A 22004-nucleotide genomic window follows, 5' to 3' on the forward strand; every position below is an offset into this window, starting at 1 on the left:
GTAACGGAATATCATTTCCTTGCTGATGAAGTTTCTTGCTTATATTATTATTCCGTTAAGAATATTTACCTCGCAGGAAGGTGTCAGTAGGACACTCAGTGACGGAGTGCGCACTTATCAAGATATTGAAATAGATAACAATTATGAACTTTATACTACTAGCTAGCCAGTAAGGAGGTAAAGGACTGGTTGCTTGGAGGAAAATTCGGATCAGATACTTAAGGTAAAATGTTTGACATTAGTTTTAATGGAGAACAATTTGTAATCCTCGCAGATTTAGGGCAAATATCTATGAGCTCATGGTCGACTTCACAATTATTTATGAGTCAGACAGAGTGTTGGGTCACAAGAGGAATTAAATTTAAGAGAAAAGCTATTCTTAATAAGCATTCAATTAGGACAAATTGCTTTACATCAAATTGATAAGTTTACTAATATCGGTAGGTAGTAGGTGTTGGCTATGCGCTTGCGACATATACTGAAGCTGTTTGGGCAGTATAAGGGCGCGGAGAAACTGCCGAGCTATTCCGAGCACGCACACTAGCGCAACTCCAGGCTAACTACAGGATGCACACTATATAATTTTACCGAAATGTTTTTCTGAACCGAATTATAATAATACACAATAAACGCGCGCGCGCGTCTGTACACGGCTGTGCTTTGCTGACGGAATTAATATTTTTAAAAATAGTAATTAGGACTATAAAGTGGTGAAAATGTGTTTCTAGGGAACATAATACGTTGTTAAACATATATAGTATGGAGTATAGGATGGAAGTGATGGATTTCTAACTGTTTTTAACATTTTCATGTGCGTAAACAAGTGCAGTGACTATAAACAGTTTGCGGGTGGCGTGAAGCGTTGCGTTGCGCGGCGCGCTCTCTCCCTCTCGCGGGAACTTACTATATCTATCCTTGTCGCACTATCAAATTAATAATACTGCGAAATTCTTACTGAGTTCAAAATGAATTGTGTGGTTTGTGATAGTAAAGCTGAGGAGGGAGAATGGATTAAATGTAATGGATGCAAAGTAATATACCATTACAAATGTGCAAATATTGGATCGACGGCGATTAAGCGAAAACAGGCACAACGTTCCTTCAAGTGTGATTCTTGCTCCAAAATTACCCATCGTGTACGAGTGACTGATGACACACCGGTTCGTGGGGCATGTCCTGTCCTTACCCCCAGCCTAGTCTCCGAGGAAGATACTTCGGACTTGTTGACATCCGACGAAATAATAAATAAAGTCAATGGAGTGATCCTGGCTAAAATATGTGATTTTGAAATGAATATCATTAAGGAAATTAAAGACACCGTGGCTGTACTAATAATGGAGAATAGTAAATTAAGACAGGAATTGAAGGAGGCTAATATGAAATGTAATTCTTATGAACAGCAGATTAAAAGCTTGGAAATGGAGAGACTTAGAGAAAAGTATGAAAATAAGGAGACCAACTGTGAGAAAGAAGTACCACCACTCGTACTGGCTCCAGGAACAACACCCCAGGAGAAGTCTATTTCCCTCTTGGCATCATCAAGTAACAGCAAGTCGGTTACCGGCGAGCGCGAGCGGGAGAGCGGGCGCGAGGCGCCACTATCGGGGCTGCAACCCGCGGCCGCGAGTTACGCGGCGGTGGCCAAGAAACCAGCGGATAAGAATACTGTAGGCGTTAGTAGCGATGAGTGGACAGAAGTTAAACGTAACAGGAGGAGTAACCCGATCATTAGAGGTAACAGCTCTGTTACTTGTTTAAAGGCTGTGGAACGTAAAAGGTATTTACATGTATGGAGATTGGATAAAGGCACCACCGAAGACCATCTAAAGGACTATATCAAGCAAGTACTAGAAAATGACTCTGAAATCGAGGTCGATAAATTACAACCTAAAAATGAGCGTGACTACGCCTCGTTCAGGGTGGGAGTGGCATGGAGTAATTATGATAAGCTTTGCGATCCAGAAGTGTGGCCGATAAATGTTGAATTTAGTGAATGGATATGGTTTCGTCACTCAACCAAACCAAGTACATTTCAAACCGAGTAGCCATTTCAACATTTTATATCAAAACGTCAGAGGACTTAGAACAAAAACTACTCAATTTTTGTCACTACTGGAGTCATCGGAAGCAGATCTATTTGCTATAACTGAAACTGGTCTGAATGAATCTATGCAAAATGCCGAGTTCGTGTTACCAGGGTACCAAATTCTACGGTGCGACCGAGCGGACGGCCGCAAGCACGGAGGCGTGCTTTTAGTGGCCAAACCGCGGTTTGAGTTGCGACGCGTGGCTATCCCAGGTGACCTTGATATAGATTGTTATAAGTTTGAACTAATTTGTGTTGCTGTTTATATAAGAAATCGCTTTTTATTTACTTGTTGTGTGGTATATATTCCACCACAGGCTGATGAGCAGGAATACATGTTAATGTTTAATATATTAGAAAACTTGTGTGTTAAATACAAAACAAATTTATTAATATTAGGTGATTTTAATATGTTTTCGTGCAATGGTAATATTACTAGTTACTTCGAATATTTCATGGCGTTTGGTGAGTTCATTCAGTGCAATGCTGTACCTAATTGTAATAATAGGCAGTTGGACCTAGTGTTGAGCGCGCGCAGTGACGTGTGTGTAAGCGCGGCAACCGAGGGCATGCAGCCCGAGGATGCGTACCATCCGCCGCTCGCGGTGCGCGTCGGCGCCGCGCCCCCCGCGCACCGTGACCACTCCGCGCCCTCCGCGACGACCACATCGCAGCGTACGCGACATTCGTCAATAGCTCCTAAGTTATGGAACTTTAACAAAGCTGACTTCAATCAATTATATAATTTATTAAGCGAAGTTGATTGGAGTGATATGTACCGTATAAAAGAACCGGACTTAGTTTTAAATTTATTTTATGATAAGCTGTATAACATTTTCGACGAATGTGTTCCTTGCATAAACAATAACAGTAGATGTACTCGCAACTATCCTGTGTGGTACACTAAAGAAATTATTAGAAATATTAAAGACAAATACCATTTACATAAAAAGTATAAATTAACTAAGTCACCCACTGATTATCAGGAATTCTCAAGATACAGAGCAAAAGTAAAAGCAGATACGGCAGCAGCACATGATAGGTACCGTGACCGCGTTCAAGAACACATGGCAAGGGATCCACGAGCATTTTGGGACTATATAAGATCCAGAAAAGGGAACTCAAATAATCGAAAGATAATAAAAGAGGGTCAGGAGTTATCCCAGTACGAATGTGCCTTGGAGTTCGCTAGGTATTTTGAGTCTGTGTACAATCCAGAGGCTCCCGCGCTGAGCGTGGCGGCGGCGAGCGCGGGCGCGGGGCGCGGCGCGGCGCCGCTGCAGGGCGCGCGGGTACACCTCGAGCGCATGCGCGCCGCCGACGTGCGCCGCGCGCTCGCGCGCTTGCCGCCAAAACGCTCAGCGGGGCCCGATGGTATCCCGGCGTTTATTTTCAATGACTGTAGGGCAGTGTTAGTAGAACCGTTGGTACATTTATTTAATGTGCATTGATTCTGCGAGGTTTCCCGAGCGTTGGAAACTGACTCGGGTTGTGCCGGTACCTAAGGGTAGTGGAGGTACAGCAGCTAGCGATTATAGACCTGTAGCGGTCTTATGCACCCCGGCTAAGGTATTTGAGTCGACGATCCACAATAGTCTGTATCCGCAAATAAGTGCTCTTTTATCCGATGCACAGCATGGATTCCGGCCCGGGCGGGGAACGACGGGGAACCTACTGGATCTCATGACACAGATTGTACCAACGGTGGACGCTGGACAGCAAGTGGATGTTGCCTACTTCGATTTCAGGAAGGCGTTCGATACAGTGGATAATGACATACTTCTGTCCAGGTTAGCTGACGTAGGATGCACAACACATACTTTGTCATTCTTAGCCAGCTATCTGGGAGATAGATGTCAGTACGTCGACTGTGGCGGACAGCTTTCTGAACCCTACTTCACGAGATCAGGTGTCAGTCAAGGCAGCAACTTGGGACCTCTTCTTTTCATTATAACAGTAAATGATTTGCCAAATGTAGTCACCGAGTCGACACCCTTGTTGTTTGCTGATGACTTGAAATTGGTCTACAAAGTGAAGCAGGGAACGGATCATGACACTTTGCAGCGGGACATAGATCGGGTAGTCGAATGGAGTGTTCAGAATAAATTATATTTTAACGTGAACAAATGTGTTGTGTGTACGTTCAGTCGTGCCCGCAGCCCCAGCCACCATCAGTACCACATGGGAGGTTCTCCGCTACAGCGAGTCTCTGAGGTGAGGGATTTAGGGGTGCGCTTCACTGCTGATGTACATTTTCGAAACCACGTGACTCAGGTTTGTAAAAAAGCTTACCGCAATTTAGGAATGCTGTTGAGGATAGCAAACACATTTACGAACTTTAGAGCACTCAAAGCATTATATGAAGCACTCGTAAAAAGTCACCTGGAGTGCAATGCGGTAGTTTGGGGACCTCATGAAACTAAGTATCAAATTATCAATTAATGCTGGAAAGGATACAAAATAAATTTTTGAGGTTCATGTACTTAAAGCAATACGGTGTGTACCCAGGATATCCACTATTATATCCTACGCTGTTTATACTGGGTATGATAGGATATTACAGATTGGAAGTTAGAAGGGAGGTCGCTCTCGCTGTTTACCTATGGAAAGTTATGAGTGGCAAAATTCACAATCCTGGAGTTCTGAGCACGGTGTCGCTGTGTGTTCCGGACGGGTACGTGGGGCGCCGGCGCCGGCCGCCGCTGCTGAGCGTGCCACCCGCGCGCACTAACCTGCTGCAGCGAGCGCCTCTCACGCGGGCGCTGCGAGCGCTTAACGCTTTGTCACAACGGTTAGATCTGTTTCATTGCACTACGAATGAACTTACCAGAGCCGCTTAAGGTATGTTATCGATTGGATACAACTGAAATTTTATTTTATTTTTTTGTATTAGTTTAGTTTAGTTTTTTATGGTTAAGTATGTATTAAGTATTGTAAATGTTAAATAAGTGTATGTAAAAATAACTACGCTATTGCATTGGGTGGCACCTGTAAAAATAGTGTATGTTTGGTGGAAATAAATAAATAAATAAAATAAATAAATAAACAACTCTAGAAAGAATCTCTTGTAATGTATGATGCTTCTCATCTGTTCATTAACACACCTATATATGGAGAGGAAGAGGTACGCCCAATAAAAAAGAAGGGAGTTATTCTTGCTACCTATGTCAAATGGATATTATGAATCTGATGTCATTCCATGAAAAATTAACATCGCTAACCTAGTTCCACGAGCACTGGGTGGAGCGATCGCTGACAAACACGTACGCATGGCATCTTACTTGCTAATCATCGTAGAAACAGATTATCCTCGAGAATATTGTGATACTTTCAAAAGTATCGAAATATTTAATAATAGCTTGTTTTGTGGGAACTACTGAACGTACCTACCTGGATAAAATATGGCCTATGTCACTTGGGAATAGTTTAGCTACTCAACAGTCACAGATCTTTTCAAAGTTCAGTAGTTACAAAGCCTTTGGAGTAAACAAACAAAAACATGTCTGCTAGTTAAAGCTAAGGTATGTTTACCAGGGTATTATGCCCCATCGAACTTAACTGGTAATGAGAAGGTGTCTGAGAGGAATTTTTGAACTCGTAGGTACCCGATAGGTAGTTTTCTCTCTTTTCGCAATTATAAAACTAAACTGACTTTGTACTTCCTAGTAGTAGACTAAACTACATGACATCGATTAGGGAAAGTAGATAGAATTATACAAGAAATGTTTATTGACACTAGTTTTACACCAATATACTCAGCAAGGAGACCGTTCTCAGAAAGTATCAATATTCCACCAACATTGTGCAACTTGTAAATAGGTCGCTGAAGCGTCAACCGCGAGGATTATAATTTCTAATTCGGAGATAGCTGATGCATCGTCCTATTTCGAAAGCGATCGTTTTATAATAAATGTTGCAAAAGTATTCACATGTAATCTTCGTGTCATATTAAAGGGCAGAGGGAGTCATGTAATTGACGAAATAGTAAACGATCTAAGGATCCCTCTACTTAACTGCAATTTTATCTAATGAACTGATGAAACGAAAGTGCACAAAATTACTTTTTTTAGTGGTCAACTTCCAACCAAGCCTGCCGACTGGTTGGAGATAACTAGTAGTTTGTAAAGAAATCCCATCCTTACAGACACACATGCAGGAAAACTATGTGGTAGCAGCGCACCGCAGCTGATGCCGCAGTGACGATAGTTCACGCGATATATGACGAACTTGAGATACTCGCCCATTGACGACAGCTTTACGATTTATCACTTTTGGATATTGAATAACTTTTCAGATGAATGAAACTCTGCTATCGTTTTTGTCAACTTACACGTTATTTGTTACAATCACATATTATCAGCCTGAGACTTATGATTCTGTTGGCATCAATCACCGAGATGTTATACAGTATGAACTTTTGATATCCAACCCTCTGAAGTCAGCCATGTGAAGAGGAGTTTCCATTTGTTACGCAGTCACCGCAGTCTACAGTAACTTCAGAGGAGCAATATTATTTAAGCGCAGTAGAAATGGAGGGATGTGAGCGAATTGTTTGTGTGGTTGCAGCAAGTGACGTACTACGTGATCCGCACGGCGCTGCTGGCGTCGTGGTTCTGGGCGGCGGCGCTGACGTGCGCGCCCATCCTGGGGCTCGGCCGCTACTACAACGAGCCCGCGCGGGAGTGCGTGCGCTACCGCAACGCCGTCACCCTCAGCGACTTCGCCTACGCCATCGTCTACGTCGTCTTCGGTGAGCCCCATCATCATCATACAGCCCCAACTCTCTCTCACTTTCATTTAAATACTTAATGGATCATTTGACCCACCTCGTAATAGGCGCAATTACTAATTTGTAAAATTTCCTTGAATACTGCCGGCAAGTGAGAAGTTTTATGCAATTTTTGCCGTAGCCGTAGAAAGAACTACGGATAAAGCTAAACTTTATACTAGCAGGACTTTTCGAGATTAATTCTACATTTTAACACGCTAATGTATGTTAAGTTCACTTGTAACTAATTATATTTAGTTATTATACCTAGTAATTATACCTAGTTTGGGGCTAATGATAACAGAAAATTTACCTTTTTGGAAATAAATTTCTTATTCTTATTCTTATGTATGTAAGAAAATCTTGAAATCTTAATTTGACCCACTTCCCGGTCTTTGATTGGGATAAAATGGTGCACACGCTCTTAGTTAGCTAGACCGCTTCCTTATGCAGTGAAAGCGGTACATTATAGGTAGTGGTATGTGTGTGGCAGGCACGATGCTGTGCGTGGTGCTGGTGTACTGCAACCTGGCCGTGATCCGCGCGCTGTACGCGATCTCGGCGCCGCGCGGCGGCGGGCCCGTGGTGCGGCGCGTGTCCAAGTCGTCGTGCCGGCAGCGCGCGCGCACCGCGCCCGGCGCGCCCGCGCACCACAACGCCGCCACCGCCGAGGAGGTCGCCTTCAGCCGCCTCATGGCCACGCTCTCCGTACTCTTCATGATCTGCTGGATGCCGCAGATGGTGAGCCATCTTCTTACACTCTCCACTCGTTACTGTTCATCTTCACTAAATACTACTACATTAAGATATCAAGTAAAAATGTTGACGACCTGGATATCCAAATCAGTGCCATTTTGTGTTAAACCGTAACAATTCCTTACCAGGAAATGACAAATGAAATACTTACAATTCAAGACAGCTTCTGCCAATTTTGGTAAAGGTCCTTGCACTCCGCTAGAAATAGTGTGACACTGATGATAAATTTCGCTTAGCACCCTGACATTTACAATGATAGCCAGTCTTGAGCCTGAGCAGTGAGCAGTGAGCATTGTCGGAAGACGTGTTACTGACATAAGAATAGGTGTCACGACGGTGACAGCGACCGTCAGGCACATTTGGTGGTTCTGCGCCACGGGCGTGCCGGTCGCACATCGGCCCGCATTACTATTCGCCTGGTGTTCGCGGTGCTGCTGCGGGAATGCGCAACGACCGACCTTGGAGTACCTTCAGCGAGATGAAGTGCTTATGACTCATCGCCTCATCAAAGGAGCGTTCAATTCTATTCGCTACTTTGTAGGTACGACTCCCATTTGGCGTGATCGGTTTCATAACAGCTACAGGAAATAATGAGCAGTTTGTTTTGCACAATACGTTCCAAATAAACTTCAAATAATTTAAAACAATAAAACATTGTTGTCTCGTTTCGAGGAATCTAGAATTAAAGTCCAGTGTTTTTTCCGAGCGACGTAGAAAGAATACGCCATCAACAATTGCTAATAGTTGCGGCGCTTTCTTCCATCACTCGATCAAATTGATCAGACAGCCAAATATGCAACTGCACAAAAGAATGTGAACAAGGAAATCGATATTCATTGCCTGTTGTATCAATATAAAACAAATAAATGATCGGCCAGCCAGTATTATTAGCTCTGATCTGTCATCAAGGCATCAATAATATTCAGCAGGGGCGCTGAATTGAGCATTGTAAGCAAACTCGCGCTATTTATATGTATGTGAGTGGCGCGGTGCATGCGGTGAATAGGGATGCGTCCGCTGCACGTGGAGCCACTCAGCTTGTACACAGCCCGAGCTGAGCTTTTGTCGGGGTTTCTATAGGAAACTAGTGTACCTACCTAGTTCTTTGTATCATCTTCCAAATTAATAAAAAAACTGGCGATTCGTTTTCTTGGGTCGAAAAAATATGAGTTGCACCTAAGTTTTTATTTAGCTAACGAGACATTTTTGTGTGTCATCAACGGAGTAAACACCCACTGAGTGCTAACAGGCAACGATGGACGTAAGTGCCCGTACGACTATTGGAAGAGTCTTGCCAGGCACGATGTAGGTGTATCTAACTACGCAGTTCTATCTAGTCGATAATCACCAATTAACGACGCGGAACACCATCCATTTGGGTCCATCTCGATGCTATGAGTGAAGTCGCGTCAGTCACGTCGAAGCTTTACAATATTCATTGTTGATCAGCGCACTTATTGGCGCTCATTAGCACGCCGCGCGCGTCGCCGACGTTGGCGAAAATATTTTATTGTTTCTCAAATGGCAAGCGAATCAAACTAGAATTTTATTCATATTAGCCTATAGCCATGTCCGCATATAGCGCTTCAAACATTGGACAATTATATTGCAGACACTACCTACAACACATGATGAATAGATAATATTAATTAGTTTGGTTGTGTCATTAGCTACTCATCAAACGATACATTTTAAGTGATTTCAGCCAAGTTACCTAATATAATCTATCAGTGCCTACGTAATCTAATGTGTAAATAAGTATCTAGCTAGAAACATTCAAAACCAACCGGGTGCCTGCCGTAATGCCATCCTGTATGGGCAACGGTAGGGACATGTTGCAATCTGAAGCAAAGCAATATGGTAGCATCGTTGGTGCGGCACCAGGCGTGTTCTCCTCCGCTGTAGCGAGGGTGCAGCTAATCGATCAATTGAACTGATTGCCTTTAATGATGTCGTGTCGGGATCACCAATAATAGTAAATTGATTGCATTTCACCGCTATCTTATAAACATTATACAATCAGATCTAACTATAGTAAGTTCAATGAGTATTTACGAATATTTGCTGCGTTGTGTGAACATAGCCATTCGTCAGGGCTAGTACAACTATTCAGTGATGCATATTTTGAGTTGGTCAAGGTATTAGCACATCTCCTTGAGCACAGTGGCGTGTGTTACAGCTGACGTCGGCGCTGCACCTGGGGCTGGGCGCGCGGCCCTGGCTGAAGCCGCTGTCCATGCTGTCGGACATGCTGATGCTGCTCAACTACGTGCTCAACCCCATCCTGTACGTGCTCATGCGCCAGCACAAGCGCTGGTCGCTCACCAAGCTGTGCCACTCCATCGCGCACTGCTTCAAGCGGGTGAGTGCTTCGTCATACATCCCAACTAGATACAGATTTACTGATATACATAAGACATGCTTGTTGATTGTGGTTATAGGTGCAAGGAAACTGTAGAAGCCGGTGTTTTTATAACAATGTTGTTGTTGTGGTTACAGAGTCACAAAACGTCGACGGAGTCGGTGTCGATGAAGACGTCGTGCTGCCCGCAGGAGACGGTGATGGTGAGCGACAGCTCGGGCGCCGAGCTGCGGCCGCTGCGAGCGCCCGTGCTCGACTGACGGCCCGCCCCCGCCCGCTCCCCGCGCGCCCTGCCACCCTCCCGTGCTCTATGTCAATACATTCATGAGAACAATCTGCAGTGATGTGAGAGGAGTCCGTTATGTCTTCGTACAGTCAGCATGACGTGGTGTGACACAAGCGAGTGCTATGCGAGCGAGTTATTCCGCTGTGCACCAGTGTGAACAAGTGCTCGTCTCCGCTGCATCGTATAATAAAAATAAGTACAAATTGTGTTGCATTTCACACAGTACTTTAAGACCAAACACCGTTTTTGTCTGACCTGTCTATTATATTGAACGTATTAGCGCCAGCTAAGCCCTCTAGTGATAAAAGGTTGATGAAAAATAATTGACCATATCAATTATACTGACGGGAAACTATGGTTCTGTCTTAAAGTAGGTACCTACACTAGTACCGGGACTGTTCGCACTGTTAAACTTCTAATTAAGGTATTGTATAGTAAAGTTTATTAATAAGTAATGTTAAAAACCGTAAAGATAATTAAATACGTACATAATGAATGTACCTACTTAACACAAAGTTAAATGGTTTAGACCGACTATATGTATTTCTGTAATACGACGATACAAGTGTGGATGTGCAAAGCTAGTCATTAAAAGTTACCCAATATGTTATAAATTCGTTGTACATAATCAAAAATGTCAATGAAATGTTCTATAACAAATGTTATTAAAGATCACTTTCACCCCCCAACGAATAAATAACTACCTATAGATAGGATTAAGTTATTTAAGTAAATGTGTGTATAAATAGAAATATTTTAGAGTAATTTATAGATGATACCTAGGTACCTACGTTGTATTAATAATTATAAAAAGTACATTAACGTTCATGTACTTTACTCCACCACGTATTACATTATTAGCATTCTTAATTATAATCGCTTGTGCTGACAAGTGATTTTAATTATATTATAGTAATCTAAAATCATCAATGCTTATCACATTTACAATAACTCTGGCAACTGGGTCCTTGCCCACAAACTTCATTTACTTGGGACGTAACACTTGTCAAATCAAATCAAATCATTTATTTTTATTTAATTTAGGCCTTTTAATTTCCCCTATTGTAATCGTCTATGTATTCTTTCGTACGTTCGCTATTCGAGTACCTACTCTTTGTATATACCTACGTCCTTCGTAATTAGGGCTGCCATTTCGAATTTCGCCAAACCCGGACAAATCTTTAAAAAAACCCGGACATTTGGCGTAAATAGCATTTTTTCCCCGGACGAGTCCGATTTTTTTGTTTAACAAAACAAGACCTAATTTTTAATATTACCATATTACTTAAATTCAATGAGGTCCTTCCTTACATGAAAAGTCAGGGCCTCTCTAGCTCATGTAGTACCTAGTATTGAAAGATTATGACTTAATGTATTTCGAAGGTCATAAAGCTCATATGGAAACTAGGAGTTACCTTCTTGATAGGTTAGACAAAAAAATGTTGAAAAATACAAACAACTGTAAAGTGAAGTCGCCGCGAGCGCAGCGAGCGCGAAAATTTTTGAGTTTTGGGTCACTAAAGCACCTAAACTTGTATAATAAAAAAATCCGCAAAGTGAAGAAGCCGCAAGCGAAGCGAGCGCAAAATTTTTTGAATATTGGGATATTAAAGTAGCTAAACGTAAAAAAAAAGTGTTAAGAAAAGAAGCCGCGAGCGAAGCGAGCGCAAAAATTTTGGAGTTTTGGGACACTTCGACTTCTGCATTATTAGGCGCCCGGGTAATTCGCATACCCAGGCACCATAGGTTAAGATGGCCCTATGAAAAATGTCCGGGTTTTCCCCGGACACTTCTTGAAACCCCGCCCGGACGGCCCCCGGACGGCCTCCAAACGAGGACAAATCCGGGGAAACCCGGACGGATGGCAGCCCTATTCGTAATCCCTCACACATGCATATTGGATGGATGTGCCCCAAGCCACCTAACTAGGTACCTATATAAAATGAAATGAAATCGTTTATTTTGCTAGTTGGACACTACATCACTTTTACACTTCATTTTAAGAACGCTGGGGTCGGCATTTCCTAACTGACTGATCCCTGAGAAGAAACGCCGAAACAAACTCAAGGGTTATATTCTTTTTATAGTATGGCTATAAGTTTATACGCCTACGTTATTTATTACACAGGATAGGCTGCTTAAAAGGAGGCATCTAGACCATCAGTGCAATCTTTAGGCCTACCATTTTATATCACAGTCCTGTGTATTGTATCGTCTCGTGACGGTGCTAATGGACAACGTCAAAGAGTGGGTATAATTGTGCGTGCAGATAACTTTCTTGTACCTTTACAACGTTTTATTTAAGTAAGTACCTACATACCTTAAAGTACCTACTGACCGGCTACATTTGTAATACTCATTGTAAGATACTGTTCAAGTGTGAAATAATTTGTATTATTCTCATAACGATGTAGCTACTGTTGGATTATGGTTACGATCGCTTATTGAGTGACTTGTGTATACCTTTCTATTATAAAATGACAAAGATGCACATAGCTTTAATAGTTATAATTTTACTAAGATAATCCGTCTGAATAATATTACCTATTAATAAAAAATATCTATGATGCATTACCAGTTGTTTAATTCCCCGTTGAAGTATATAATATGTACATTAAACAGAAATATTAATTGTACCTAATGTATGTATTTACATAATGTACGAATGGTCGTACGTAGTGGATAAAGAACATAATAAAGAACAACCTCAAGTGTGTGGGTTTGCAAGTTGGGGTCGGCTTCCCAACAAAATCTTAACAAGTACATAGGTAAGTACATAATATAATTTTCATCCCACCATCTCGGAAAGAGTAGTTTTACCCTTTGATATCTGAGCGCAAAAGTGTGAATTTAGAACATCGTGTGCAATACTCCATTTGTGACTATCTTGATAAGACTTTTCAAACAAATACATATTAAACAAATAAAATACTGCTTAAAATAATTATTCAATTAATTAAGTATTTTTTATTATTGTTTTTACACAGATTTTTAACGTCGTTTTATTTTTAAAGTGAGTTTTCAAATATATGAACTTTAATAGGTACATCTTTTTAATTTGATACTCGTATGTGCGCGCCATTTTGTTTTTTTGCATTTAGTAATTTCCTCGATGAGGTGGGATGAAAAGTTACGTGTTGCACTCGAGTGCAAAGATTTTTCACCTTGTGCTCTTTTGATTCCCTCGCTATCGCTCAGGATTCTAATTATTGAAACACTCGCTACGCTCGTGTTTCAATTTTAGAATCCTTCGCTTGCTCGGTCATCAAAATTGAGCCCGCGGTTAAAAAGCAACTTTGCACTCTTGTATAGTAAATAACTATTAATAACTTGTAAAAATATCTATACAAGAATGTATTTAGTGTGTATCCAAATTAAAGATATTCAGAATCCCATGTTGCCATTACTAAAAAAAACACCCTATTCTGTTCTCTCTCTAACTTACTGGCTATCTTGACCATCTGTCCTGCTGTCAAAATACCCCAGTTTGTGTTGATATTATTGACAATTTGTCATTGTCAAAGTTTAGTGTACTCTAGCGTCGATTGTGTCGAATTCTTACAATATTTTCCGGCATTTCTTTGAATAATGCTAAGCATAACGTGTAATTAAATAGGTGTGAGGTTTTATAGTGACCGACGCGTCAGGCCGCTGAGGAAGATATCTTCTTTACGCCAAGATGTCTAAATGGTGTGTTCTAAGTTTTACTGAAATACAATCTATCTTTTGTACAACAATACCGGGTTGTTATCTGTTTTTAAACTAATTCTTGCTTGAAATTTGTAATGTTTGTATTGGTATCGTGGCGCGTGGGCCGTTCGAGTGGGTGTCGTAACGCAATGTTACCGTGCAGGCAGTCGGAGCGCAGCATCCACGAGATGTTGAAGGACACTCCGCCGCTGCGCGAGTCCAGCGACTCCATCACATCGGGCACCGAGGCCAAGTTCCCCACGTCGCGGTCCATGCCTTTCCCGCCAGCCTACGGTAAGTCTTACAAGTGCACATGTAACTACTAACTGAACTGTCTGACTCTCTAGCTCACTTAATCTGGGTTTAGACAGACTTATTTAAGTGATGTGTCATTACTACAACCAAATCAAATATACTGAATTCAATATAATGAGTTTACCACAATAAAACTGAGTAAGCATCCAAGTATGAGTCATGCTCCTTTAATCTGTCCAACACATCTCATGCTATAAAGTAGCAAGATATATAAATAATCAAGAGCTTAGCAGTTGGCATGTTGCGTTAGAAAATCATAACTGTCACTGAATGGATATTATGGAATATATTTAACATAACTACATGTTTTATTAATACCTTAAGAGATGCACTACACATGTTACTAAAAGTTACACACTGAATTGGCACATAATAATGAAATGGTTATGGTTCAGCTCCCCCAGATGTATCACAGAATGGAACAGGCTCGGGCACATTGCTGCGCTCGGGGTCAAGCAAGCTGGACGCTATCCGCAACTGGGGTGTCTCCACATACAAGTGCACCAAGCAGATACTGTATGAAAAGCTCGGCAAGAGCTCACGCACTGTTGACACTGGTGAATATAATATACTCAAGTTATCTCTACTTATACTATATCTATAGGATAGTGTCCTGTCATTACAGCTTAAAGTTGTTGCATTTGTCCTCATCATATCACCTTCTTGCTGTCCACTGCGGAACTGCCTAACGTTTAAGGGATACATAATTTTAGTATATTATTAACTACTTCTCTAAGAAATAAATATTTGTATCTGTTTGTGACACTATTACTTCTCACTGTGAATATTTAAAACAATGGAGCGTAGTACAGCATTGTAAGAGGTGTCTGTGCGCGCACAGAGCTGGAGGCGCAGATCGAGATGCTGCGCGAGACGCAGCGCAAGTACGCGGGCGTGCTGCGGCTGTCGGGCGCGCTGACGGCGCAGCTCGGCGCCGCGGCCGCCACGCAGCGCGCGCTGGGCGAGGCCTTCGCCGACCTCGCGCAGAAGTCGCCCGAGCTGCAGAACCAGTCAGTGCCCCACGCTAATACACACGCATGTACAGATTCGCTAACTTACACTGCCGTCGATGTCTGCATCGGGCATAGTTTCCGAATGCCCAGTATCTAGCTAGGGAACAGTTAAGACAATGTCTGTCTGACAACCACTGGGCCCTTGCAAACAAAGTCTAGCCATTACCGACCGACCAGTTACTGTCTGTCAGCTGCTTATTTTTTTTGTTTCTTCTGTCCATTGACCTTTCCATAAACGTGTATTAATAACATGCGACCAGTACCTACTACAGTCTACAGCAGCCATACCTACCGATAATTTTCCTAAGAGATACAGCTTCTTGAAAATCACTTATGAAAATCAACTACTAAAAAATATCCTTCAATTTTTGCGAGTACACTATTCGATGTTTAGTAGTCGAGCAAACGATTCGTACTTTCTGCGGCATCAAGACCGAAACGGTTTTGTGTTCCCGTTAAAAAAAGGTTGAGTATGTCTGGTGTACTCGTACAGTAGAGCCTGGTGTGGTGTGCAGGTTCCTGTACAACGCGGACACGCAGCGCACGCTGACGCGGAACGGCGAGACGCTGCTGGCGGCGCTGCACTTCTTCAACAACTCGCTCAACACGCTCACCAACAAGACCATCGAGGACACGCTGCTCACCATCCGCCAGTACGAGGCCGCCAGGTCCGTGTCCACACCCACACACAACATGTTTGTCTTTGTAATTGACAGCTGTGATTGCAAGTGTTTGCGCGCAGGGTGGAGTACGACGCGTACCGCAGCGAGCTGGAGGCGAGCGGCGGCAACCCGCCCGAGCTGCTGCTCGCCAGCATCGCGCGCCGCCGCCGCTCCTACGAGCGTCTGCGCGACGACTCCGCCGTCAAGCTCAAGCTGCTGCACGAGAACAGGGTACGCGCCACTACCAAGCTTATAAAGCTAAGCTAAACATTTTATTGTTTGTTTGACATGAACAGGCTCCAAAACTGCTTGACCAATTTGAAAAATTGTTTCATTGTTGGAAAACTACATTATTCCTGGAAAACATATACATATGGCTATATTTTGTCCAGGTACAACGCTGAGTGACCATCAGTGTTGTATCAAATTCCTCGCATGTTCCAGAAGGCATTTTATATTGAAGGTCCCGTTTATTTGGTCATTCATTATACGTCTTTGGCGGGTAGTCAGAAGCCAAATATTCTAACAACCAGTCCTACTAAAGGGTATTTTTTGGGTTGTCCGAGTAACCTGGTCGAGGAGGTAGCTCAATGTAAAGAACTGGCTCTCGGCTGAATTCGGTTACACAGGAAGCCAACCTCACCATAATTAAGTAAGGGCTGGGCAGATAATAATTAAAGATCATTGCTTGAACGGAAAGCTATGCTCGTATATCGTCGTGATCAGCATTGGTTAGGTGTGAGTGCAGTTGTGCGTGCGTGCAGGTGAAGGTGATGAACAAGCAGCTGCTGCTGTTCCACAACGCGGTGTCGGCGTACTTCAGCGGCAACAACGTGGCGCTGGAGGCCGCCGTGCGGCACTTCAACGTGCTGCCCCCCGCCGCCCCCGCGCCCGCCCCCGCCGCCGCCCCCACCGCCCCCGCCGCCCACGCGCCGCCCGCCACCGGCTAGCCGCCGCCCTCCGACCGACAGCTTGTCAAAACATACATGCCCGTGGGCATTTTGAAAAACTAGATTTTCTTGCTTACAACCCAATGTCATTCAACTATTTAATTGATTACGAAAAGTAATGATGATTTTACATTTATTTTAATAAGGATAACGGTGTCAGATCATATTCTGATAATTATACATAAAAAAGCACTTTAAATAATTACCATGTATTTTTTGACGAACTGTACATATTTTGATTTCCTGTTTCAAAATTAATTTAATTGAACTTCTATTGTGTATCCGTGATTTATTGGAACAGAATAATGGGTCTCACGCTAAACTGAAAATAATGACTAGTAATTAAAATACTGTCTCGCAATAATGTTGATATAACAGTGGTAGTGTGTGTTGGGCCGTACCGGAGGCTCGGAGTGTTCACTCCAACTACACGGTTAGATTAAGCTTTATTTTAATTTTGTAAATAATGTAATGTGACGCTTATTGACCAAAATGAAATCCCGTATCAATTGATATTTGTGACAGAAATATGCCAGATGTTATCACTAGACATCTACTAAATATATGCACTATCAAAATACTATTTACTACTTGAACGAAATATTTTGGCATTCACTAATTTCTGAAGTTTTTTAATAAGGTCGAAAAATACTACATCTTTTCAACACGCTTTATGTAACTATGTAATTAGGGCTGCCATTTCGAATTTCGCCAAACCCGGACAAATATTAAAAAAACCCGAACATTTGGCGTAAATCGCATTTTTTCCCCGGACGAGTCCGATTTTTTTTTAACAAAACAAGACCTATTTTTAAATATTACTATTACTACTATTATATACTTAAATCCAATGAGGTGCTTCCTTACATGAAAAGTCAGGGCCATATCTAGCTCAAGTAGTACCTAGTATTGAATGATTATGACTTAATATTTCGAAGGTCATAAATAAGAATGCTCATGTGGAAACTAGGAGTTACCTTCTTGTTAGTAATAGGACTTTATAACGGCGCTACCTTTTTGATAGGTTAGACAAAAATGTTGAAAAATAAAAACCACCGTATAGTGAAGTCGCCGCGAACGTAGCGAGCACAAAAATTTTTGAGTTTTGGGTCACTAAAGCTTGTACAATAAAAAAAAATCCGCAAAGTGAAGAAACCGAGAGCGAAGCGAGCGCAACATTTTTTGAATATTGGGATATTAAAGTATCTAAACGTAAAAAAAGATAGTGTCAAGAGAGGAAAGCCGCGAGCGAAGCGAGCGCGAAAATTTTTGAGTTTTGGGACACTTCGACTTCTGCAGTCTGTGTGTCTATTTGTAATTCAACTCGTAAGAAAAATGTCCGGGTTTTCCCCGGACACTTCTTGAAACCCCGCCCGGACGTCCCCCGGACGGCCTCCAAACGAGGACAAATCCGGGGAAACCCGGACGGATGGCAGCCCTATATGTAATGGAATCGAATTTAACCATCTTCCAAACATTGTAGCTTCATAAATATTGGCAACAGTATGTAGGTCTGATGACAATACAATAATATGGCACTGTCGAACTGATCTGATGATGGAGCCGGAAGATATGAACCGGAACTTCATGATAGAACGTCGTATCATAGCTGTTCGGACTTCTTAGGAAAGTCTCGTAATGATTTTGCACGCATTTATAAAAGCGTGTTTTTTTAAACTTTTCATTTATTTCCGATAGCTGATAATATTTCAGTCCATATGTTGGCCGGTGCTTGTTAATAAACACCAGCGAAATACAACAAGCCAGACTCTTAACTAAAATATGCACAATTCAGAAATAAATTGCCAAAATACATTATGTAATAACACTGTCATAATAAAGTTTATGAATTTGCTTGTGCAAACAACGCCAATACATGTCTACTTTGTTATCAAGTGGCCACAACGTTCAGTGAAGCCATGTTAGCGTCATGAAATATACTGAACTCATCAAAATATTTTTAGTTGATACTAATTCCGAGCATACACAAATAAAAAGTATAATGTATACCCTTTACATTAGTAGGTATAGTATGGCCATAACCGCTGTGCACTCCCTGAGGTACGCGCGGAGAGGCGGAGGGTGACGCGGTCTGTCAGTCCGCCGTCAACGCTCGTGGCGGCAGGTAGTTTCATTTGTATCGGACCGTCAATGTCAGATGCACATGAGATAAAAATTCAAAGATGGGTCGTGCGTTATCTCGAGATGTAAAAACCGTGATTTTTAAAGTGGCTGAATATTTCAAGAAAAGAAAAGTAGACTGAGAAAGCTTTCCGATCATGAAATATCATGTCCAGAAAAATGAAAATCATTACTGGAATCGCGATTTTAGGTTCAATAATATTATCGATTCATTCATAACAAATTTGCATGACTCTGATTCAAGTTCCAATGGCGACACGGACGAGAAAGATGATGACGAAATGGAAGATGAAGTTGAAACAGAATCTATGTTGGAATAACTTAACTTCTTATACTATCTACATATATCTATTTGTTTGTAATTATAGTAAATTTTCAATAAAAAAAATCCTGATTTGAATTTTAACTTTAGTTCTCATTCATCAACTGTCTAGGTATTTTAATACAATATCGAGCATAATATAGATTCCGACCACCGTTTCGCCACAAGTCCTGCCTTAGAAATGAAAACTGATATCGTTAGATTTGTCTGACGTGTATTGACCTCATGTGAACTTATGCTCTTTTTTCCTCGCCTCCCACCTCGCCTTGCATACCTCAGGGAGTGCACAGCGGTTATGGCCATACTATAGTAAATATTTAATGAATTTATTTTTACAGTATTCCGATTATGTTATAAGTTGTGTTAGCTAAGCTTACATTATGTGTGATTGTTATCTATTCATTCCAATATTTATTGCTTTCTGCTTGCCTAGTTGTTAAAGTTAATATAAAAAAATGACATTTACTATTTCCTTGTTTATTAGGCACAATGTTAGTCTAATTTATTAGCTCAAAATTGTCCTTCCAAAGTTCCCCGCAGCCTAAAGCTTCTGTGTTCATAATAATTGAACTAATAGTGCTCCCGTGTTACGGCTAGTAGTTGAATGCCACATGCTGCCTGTGTTCCCAGGATATTATGGACCATTTGTGTACTTTTCATCATGTAAATGATTACTTTGAATAACATTTCAACCGATGTATGACATGTATAAGTATGGATGTCCTGAGAACACAGTAGCACCATAGTGAAACTTTTGAAACCAATTTCTTGTAATTATGAGTATTTTACAACATATTCTCAATAATAATCTACACACTATGTTGTATGTACTTATAGGATATATTGTAATATTGCCACTATTGGAATAAGGCCTTTGGTTTCAATCCTTTTGATGTAACACATTGATGTGGTGTTAACCAACACAAGGTTGGCTAAATTTGAAGTTTCTCATAGTTTAAGTATTAATTGTGATCTCATAACGTTATCAGCCAGCCGCAGTTGTGTTCATGCTACCAGTTGATGTGTATCCTAACAAGTTATGACAATATTGCACAGAATTAGGTCCAGTACGACAAGTATGAGCCTAGGGGCCTAGGACAAGTTCTCACTAGCTAGTCAAGTTGTTCATTTAGTTGATTGTACTTCAATGTGACTTATTTATATTATTTTAGAGATCAAATTATACACTATTATTATAAATATAAGGCAATGTGTTTATCATATTTTTTAAGGAGTGTAAATTCAACTATACCACTTTTGTTGTTTTATTTATATTTTGTTGATATTTACAAGATCCAGTATTATAAACTGTATTCTCAATACATGTATATATATATATACACAATACAATAAAAAATCTTATAACAATATTCCCTACCAATGATTGGATGTCTAATATAGTAAGATATTGAATGGAAATATATTTGTATGAAATAAACAACAACAAGATGACTTATAGCTCAGAATCTGTATGACTGGCAACAAGACATCTCAGTGAGTCCAGCCTGCTGGACCAGGTTACCAGGACAGGGAGCTGCTGGTTAATACGCCGCCGGCATTTCATGCCATTGTATGTTTCACATACATCAACTTAGGCTCTCACAGCTTCCCTATTCTTCTCTGATTTATGTTTTTCTTCATCTTCTGCCTTCAGTTTGTCCTGAAAAGAGTTATCATTTATTACCATACTTTAATAAAAAAAAAGAAATGAAAGTGAAATTAAACAAAGCTTCCATATGTATATAAAATATAAAAAAATAGTTTACCAAATCATATATCACTCTGACCACCAGTGAGCAGCTTGGACATGTTGCTAGTTCTTCTCCATCCAACAACTCCTCCTGAAGTCAAAGCAAATAATTATATTATAGGTGGTACTACACAACTATGAAATTACTATAGATAGGTACTAAACAATTTGGCTATGAAATATCACTCCAAATTATCCATGTTTTGGCTGGGGGACGGAGTTGCTTGTGTCCCTCTATAATTACCATCTCACCTAAGCCACCCTACACATTCAAGCAAGAAAAAAGAAGTCACAAGTACTCATTGTGGCAAATCTGGTCTTTCACAAGTATTTAAATCAACAGGATTGTAAAATTTTGACCAGTAGGTCATCATGGGATAATTTGTTCTCAAATGGCCAGGCCAGACCTATCACTTGCAAAATTGAATGGCTGCTCAGCATGATCTCGTTGAGAAGAAATAAGAGAACCTTTGGAAAAGCTTACAATATGAGTAATTCTAACCTTGCTTATTTGAAATCGATCACCACAGGGACAGGGATAGTAGTACATGTTTTCATCTTCCTCGTATTCGAAGTCTTCAATTTCTATTTCATCGTGAAATGTCGTCATTTTTTGTACACAACATGTACAGAAAAATCTCTACTTCGTGGTGTTGTGATTTCAGCAGCATCTGCAAGGCATGGAATTGCAGGTTGATTCAGTCACTGTCACTGACACATGACATCAATGAAATGTCTTTCATTCCGTCATACTAAAATCAGTGTGACCATATCCAACTTTTATGAAGTTTGATGTTGAACGAACTTTCATGTTTGATTGTCATTTTGATTATATATTGTATATGCACTAATTAAAATACATTAGATATTTAATATTTGTAATATAAATTATAGTATAAAAT

General features: G+C 41.1%; 3 protein-coding genes across 4 annotated transcripts in view; 2 read left to right on the forward strand and 1 right to left on the reverse strand.

The window, feature by feature from the left end:
• Positions 1 to 12832, forward strand: part of LOC110378655 (prostaglandin E2 receptor EP1 subtype) — a 28025-nt gene extending 15193 nt beyond the window's left edge. For both annotated transcript variants that reach the window (XM_021338004.3, XM_049837664.2), the window contains exons 4-7: positions 6653 to 6836; positions 7348 to 7595; positions 9790 to 9972; positions 10110 to 12832. In XM_021338004.3, coding sequence (XP_021193679.3) covers positions 6653 to 6836; positions 7348 to 7595; positions 9790 to 9972; positions 10110 to 10232 — 738 coding nt within the window. In that variant the 3' untranslated portion in view covers positions 10233 to 12832. The remainder of the gene's footprint in view (positions 1 to 6652; positions 6837 to 7347; positions 7596 to 9789; positions 9973 to 10109) is intronic.
• A 905-nt stretch (positions 12833 to 13737) lies between these two features.
• Positions 13738 to 20606, forward strand: LOC110378648 (arfaptin-2). The gene is made up of 7 exons (XM_049837661.2): positions 13738 to 13948; positions 14112 to 14242; positions 14659 to 14820; positions 15105 to 15273; positions 15792 to 15944; positions 16019 to 16169; positions 16703 to 20606. Exons 1-7 carry the CDS (start codon positions 13938 to 13940, stop codon positions 16886 to 16888), a joined length of 963 nt encoding a protein of 320 aa, XP_049693618.2. The 5' UTR covers positions 13738 to 13937; the 3' UTR covers positions 16889 to 20606.
• On the reverse strand, positions 20602 to 21828 carry LOC110378650 (diphthamide biosynthesis protein 3). The gene is made up of 3 exons (XM_021337997.3): positions 21605 to 21828; positions 21119 to 21193; positions 20602 to 21012 (listed from the first exon to the last, which is right to left on the reverse strand). The coding sequence occupies exons 1-3, from the start codon at positions 21710 to 21712 to the stop codon at positions 20944 to 20946; spliced, it is 252 nt and encodes an 83-aa protein (XP_021193672.1). The 5' UTR covers positions 21713 to 21828; the 3' UTR covers positions 20602 to 20943.
• Between the last annotated feature and the right edge of the window lie 176 nt (positions 21829 to 22004).

Source organism: Helicoverpa armigera, chromosome 23 (genome assembly GCF_030705265.1).
Source record: "Helicoverpa armigera isolate CAAS_96S chromosome 23, ASM3070526v1, whole genome shotgun sequence".
Classification (NCBI taxonomy): Eukaryota; Metazoa; Arthropoda; class Insecta; order Lepidoptera; family Noctuidae; genus Helicoverpa; species Helicoverpa armigera.

Bases quoted from the DNA above. Each gene is read 5' to 3' on its own strand.
- LOC110378650 (XM_021337997.3), bottom strand. From the start codon at position 21,712: ATGACGACATTTCACGATGAAATAGAAATTGAAGACTTCGAATACGAG. The intron at 21,194-21,604 runs GTTAGAATTACT...CTTTGACTTCAG, and splicing joins ATCGATTTCAAATAAGCAAG to GAGGAGTTGTTGGATGGAGA. The intron at 21,013-21,118 runs GTAAACTATTTT...AACTCTTTTCAG, and splicing joins TCAGAGTGATATATGATTTG to GACAAACTGAAGGCAGAAGA.
- LOC110378648 (XM_049837661.2), top strand. The intron at 15,274-15,791 runs GTCAGTGCCCCA...TGTGGTGTGCAG, and splicing joins TCGCCCGAGCTGCAGAACCA to GTTCCTGTACAACGCGGACA. The intron at 16,170-16,702 runs GTACGCGCCACT...GCGTGCGTGCAG, and splicing joins AGCTGCTGCACGAGAACAGG to GTGAAGGTGATGAACAAGCA.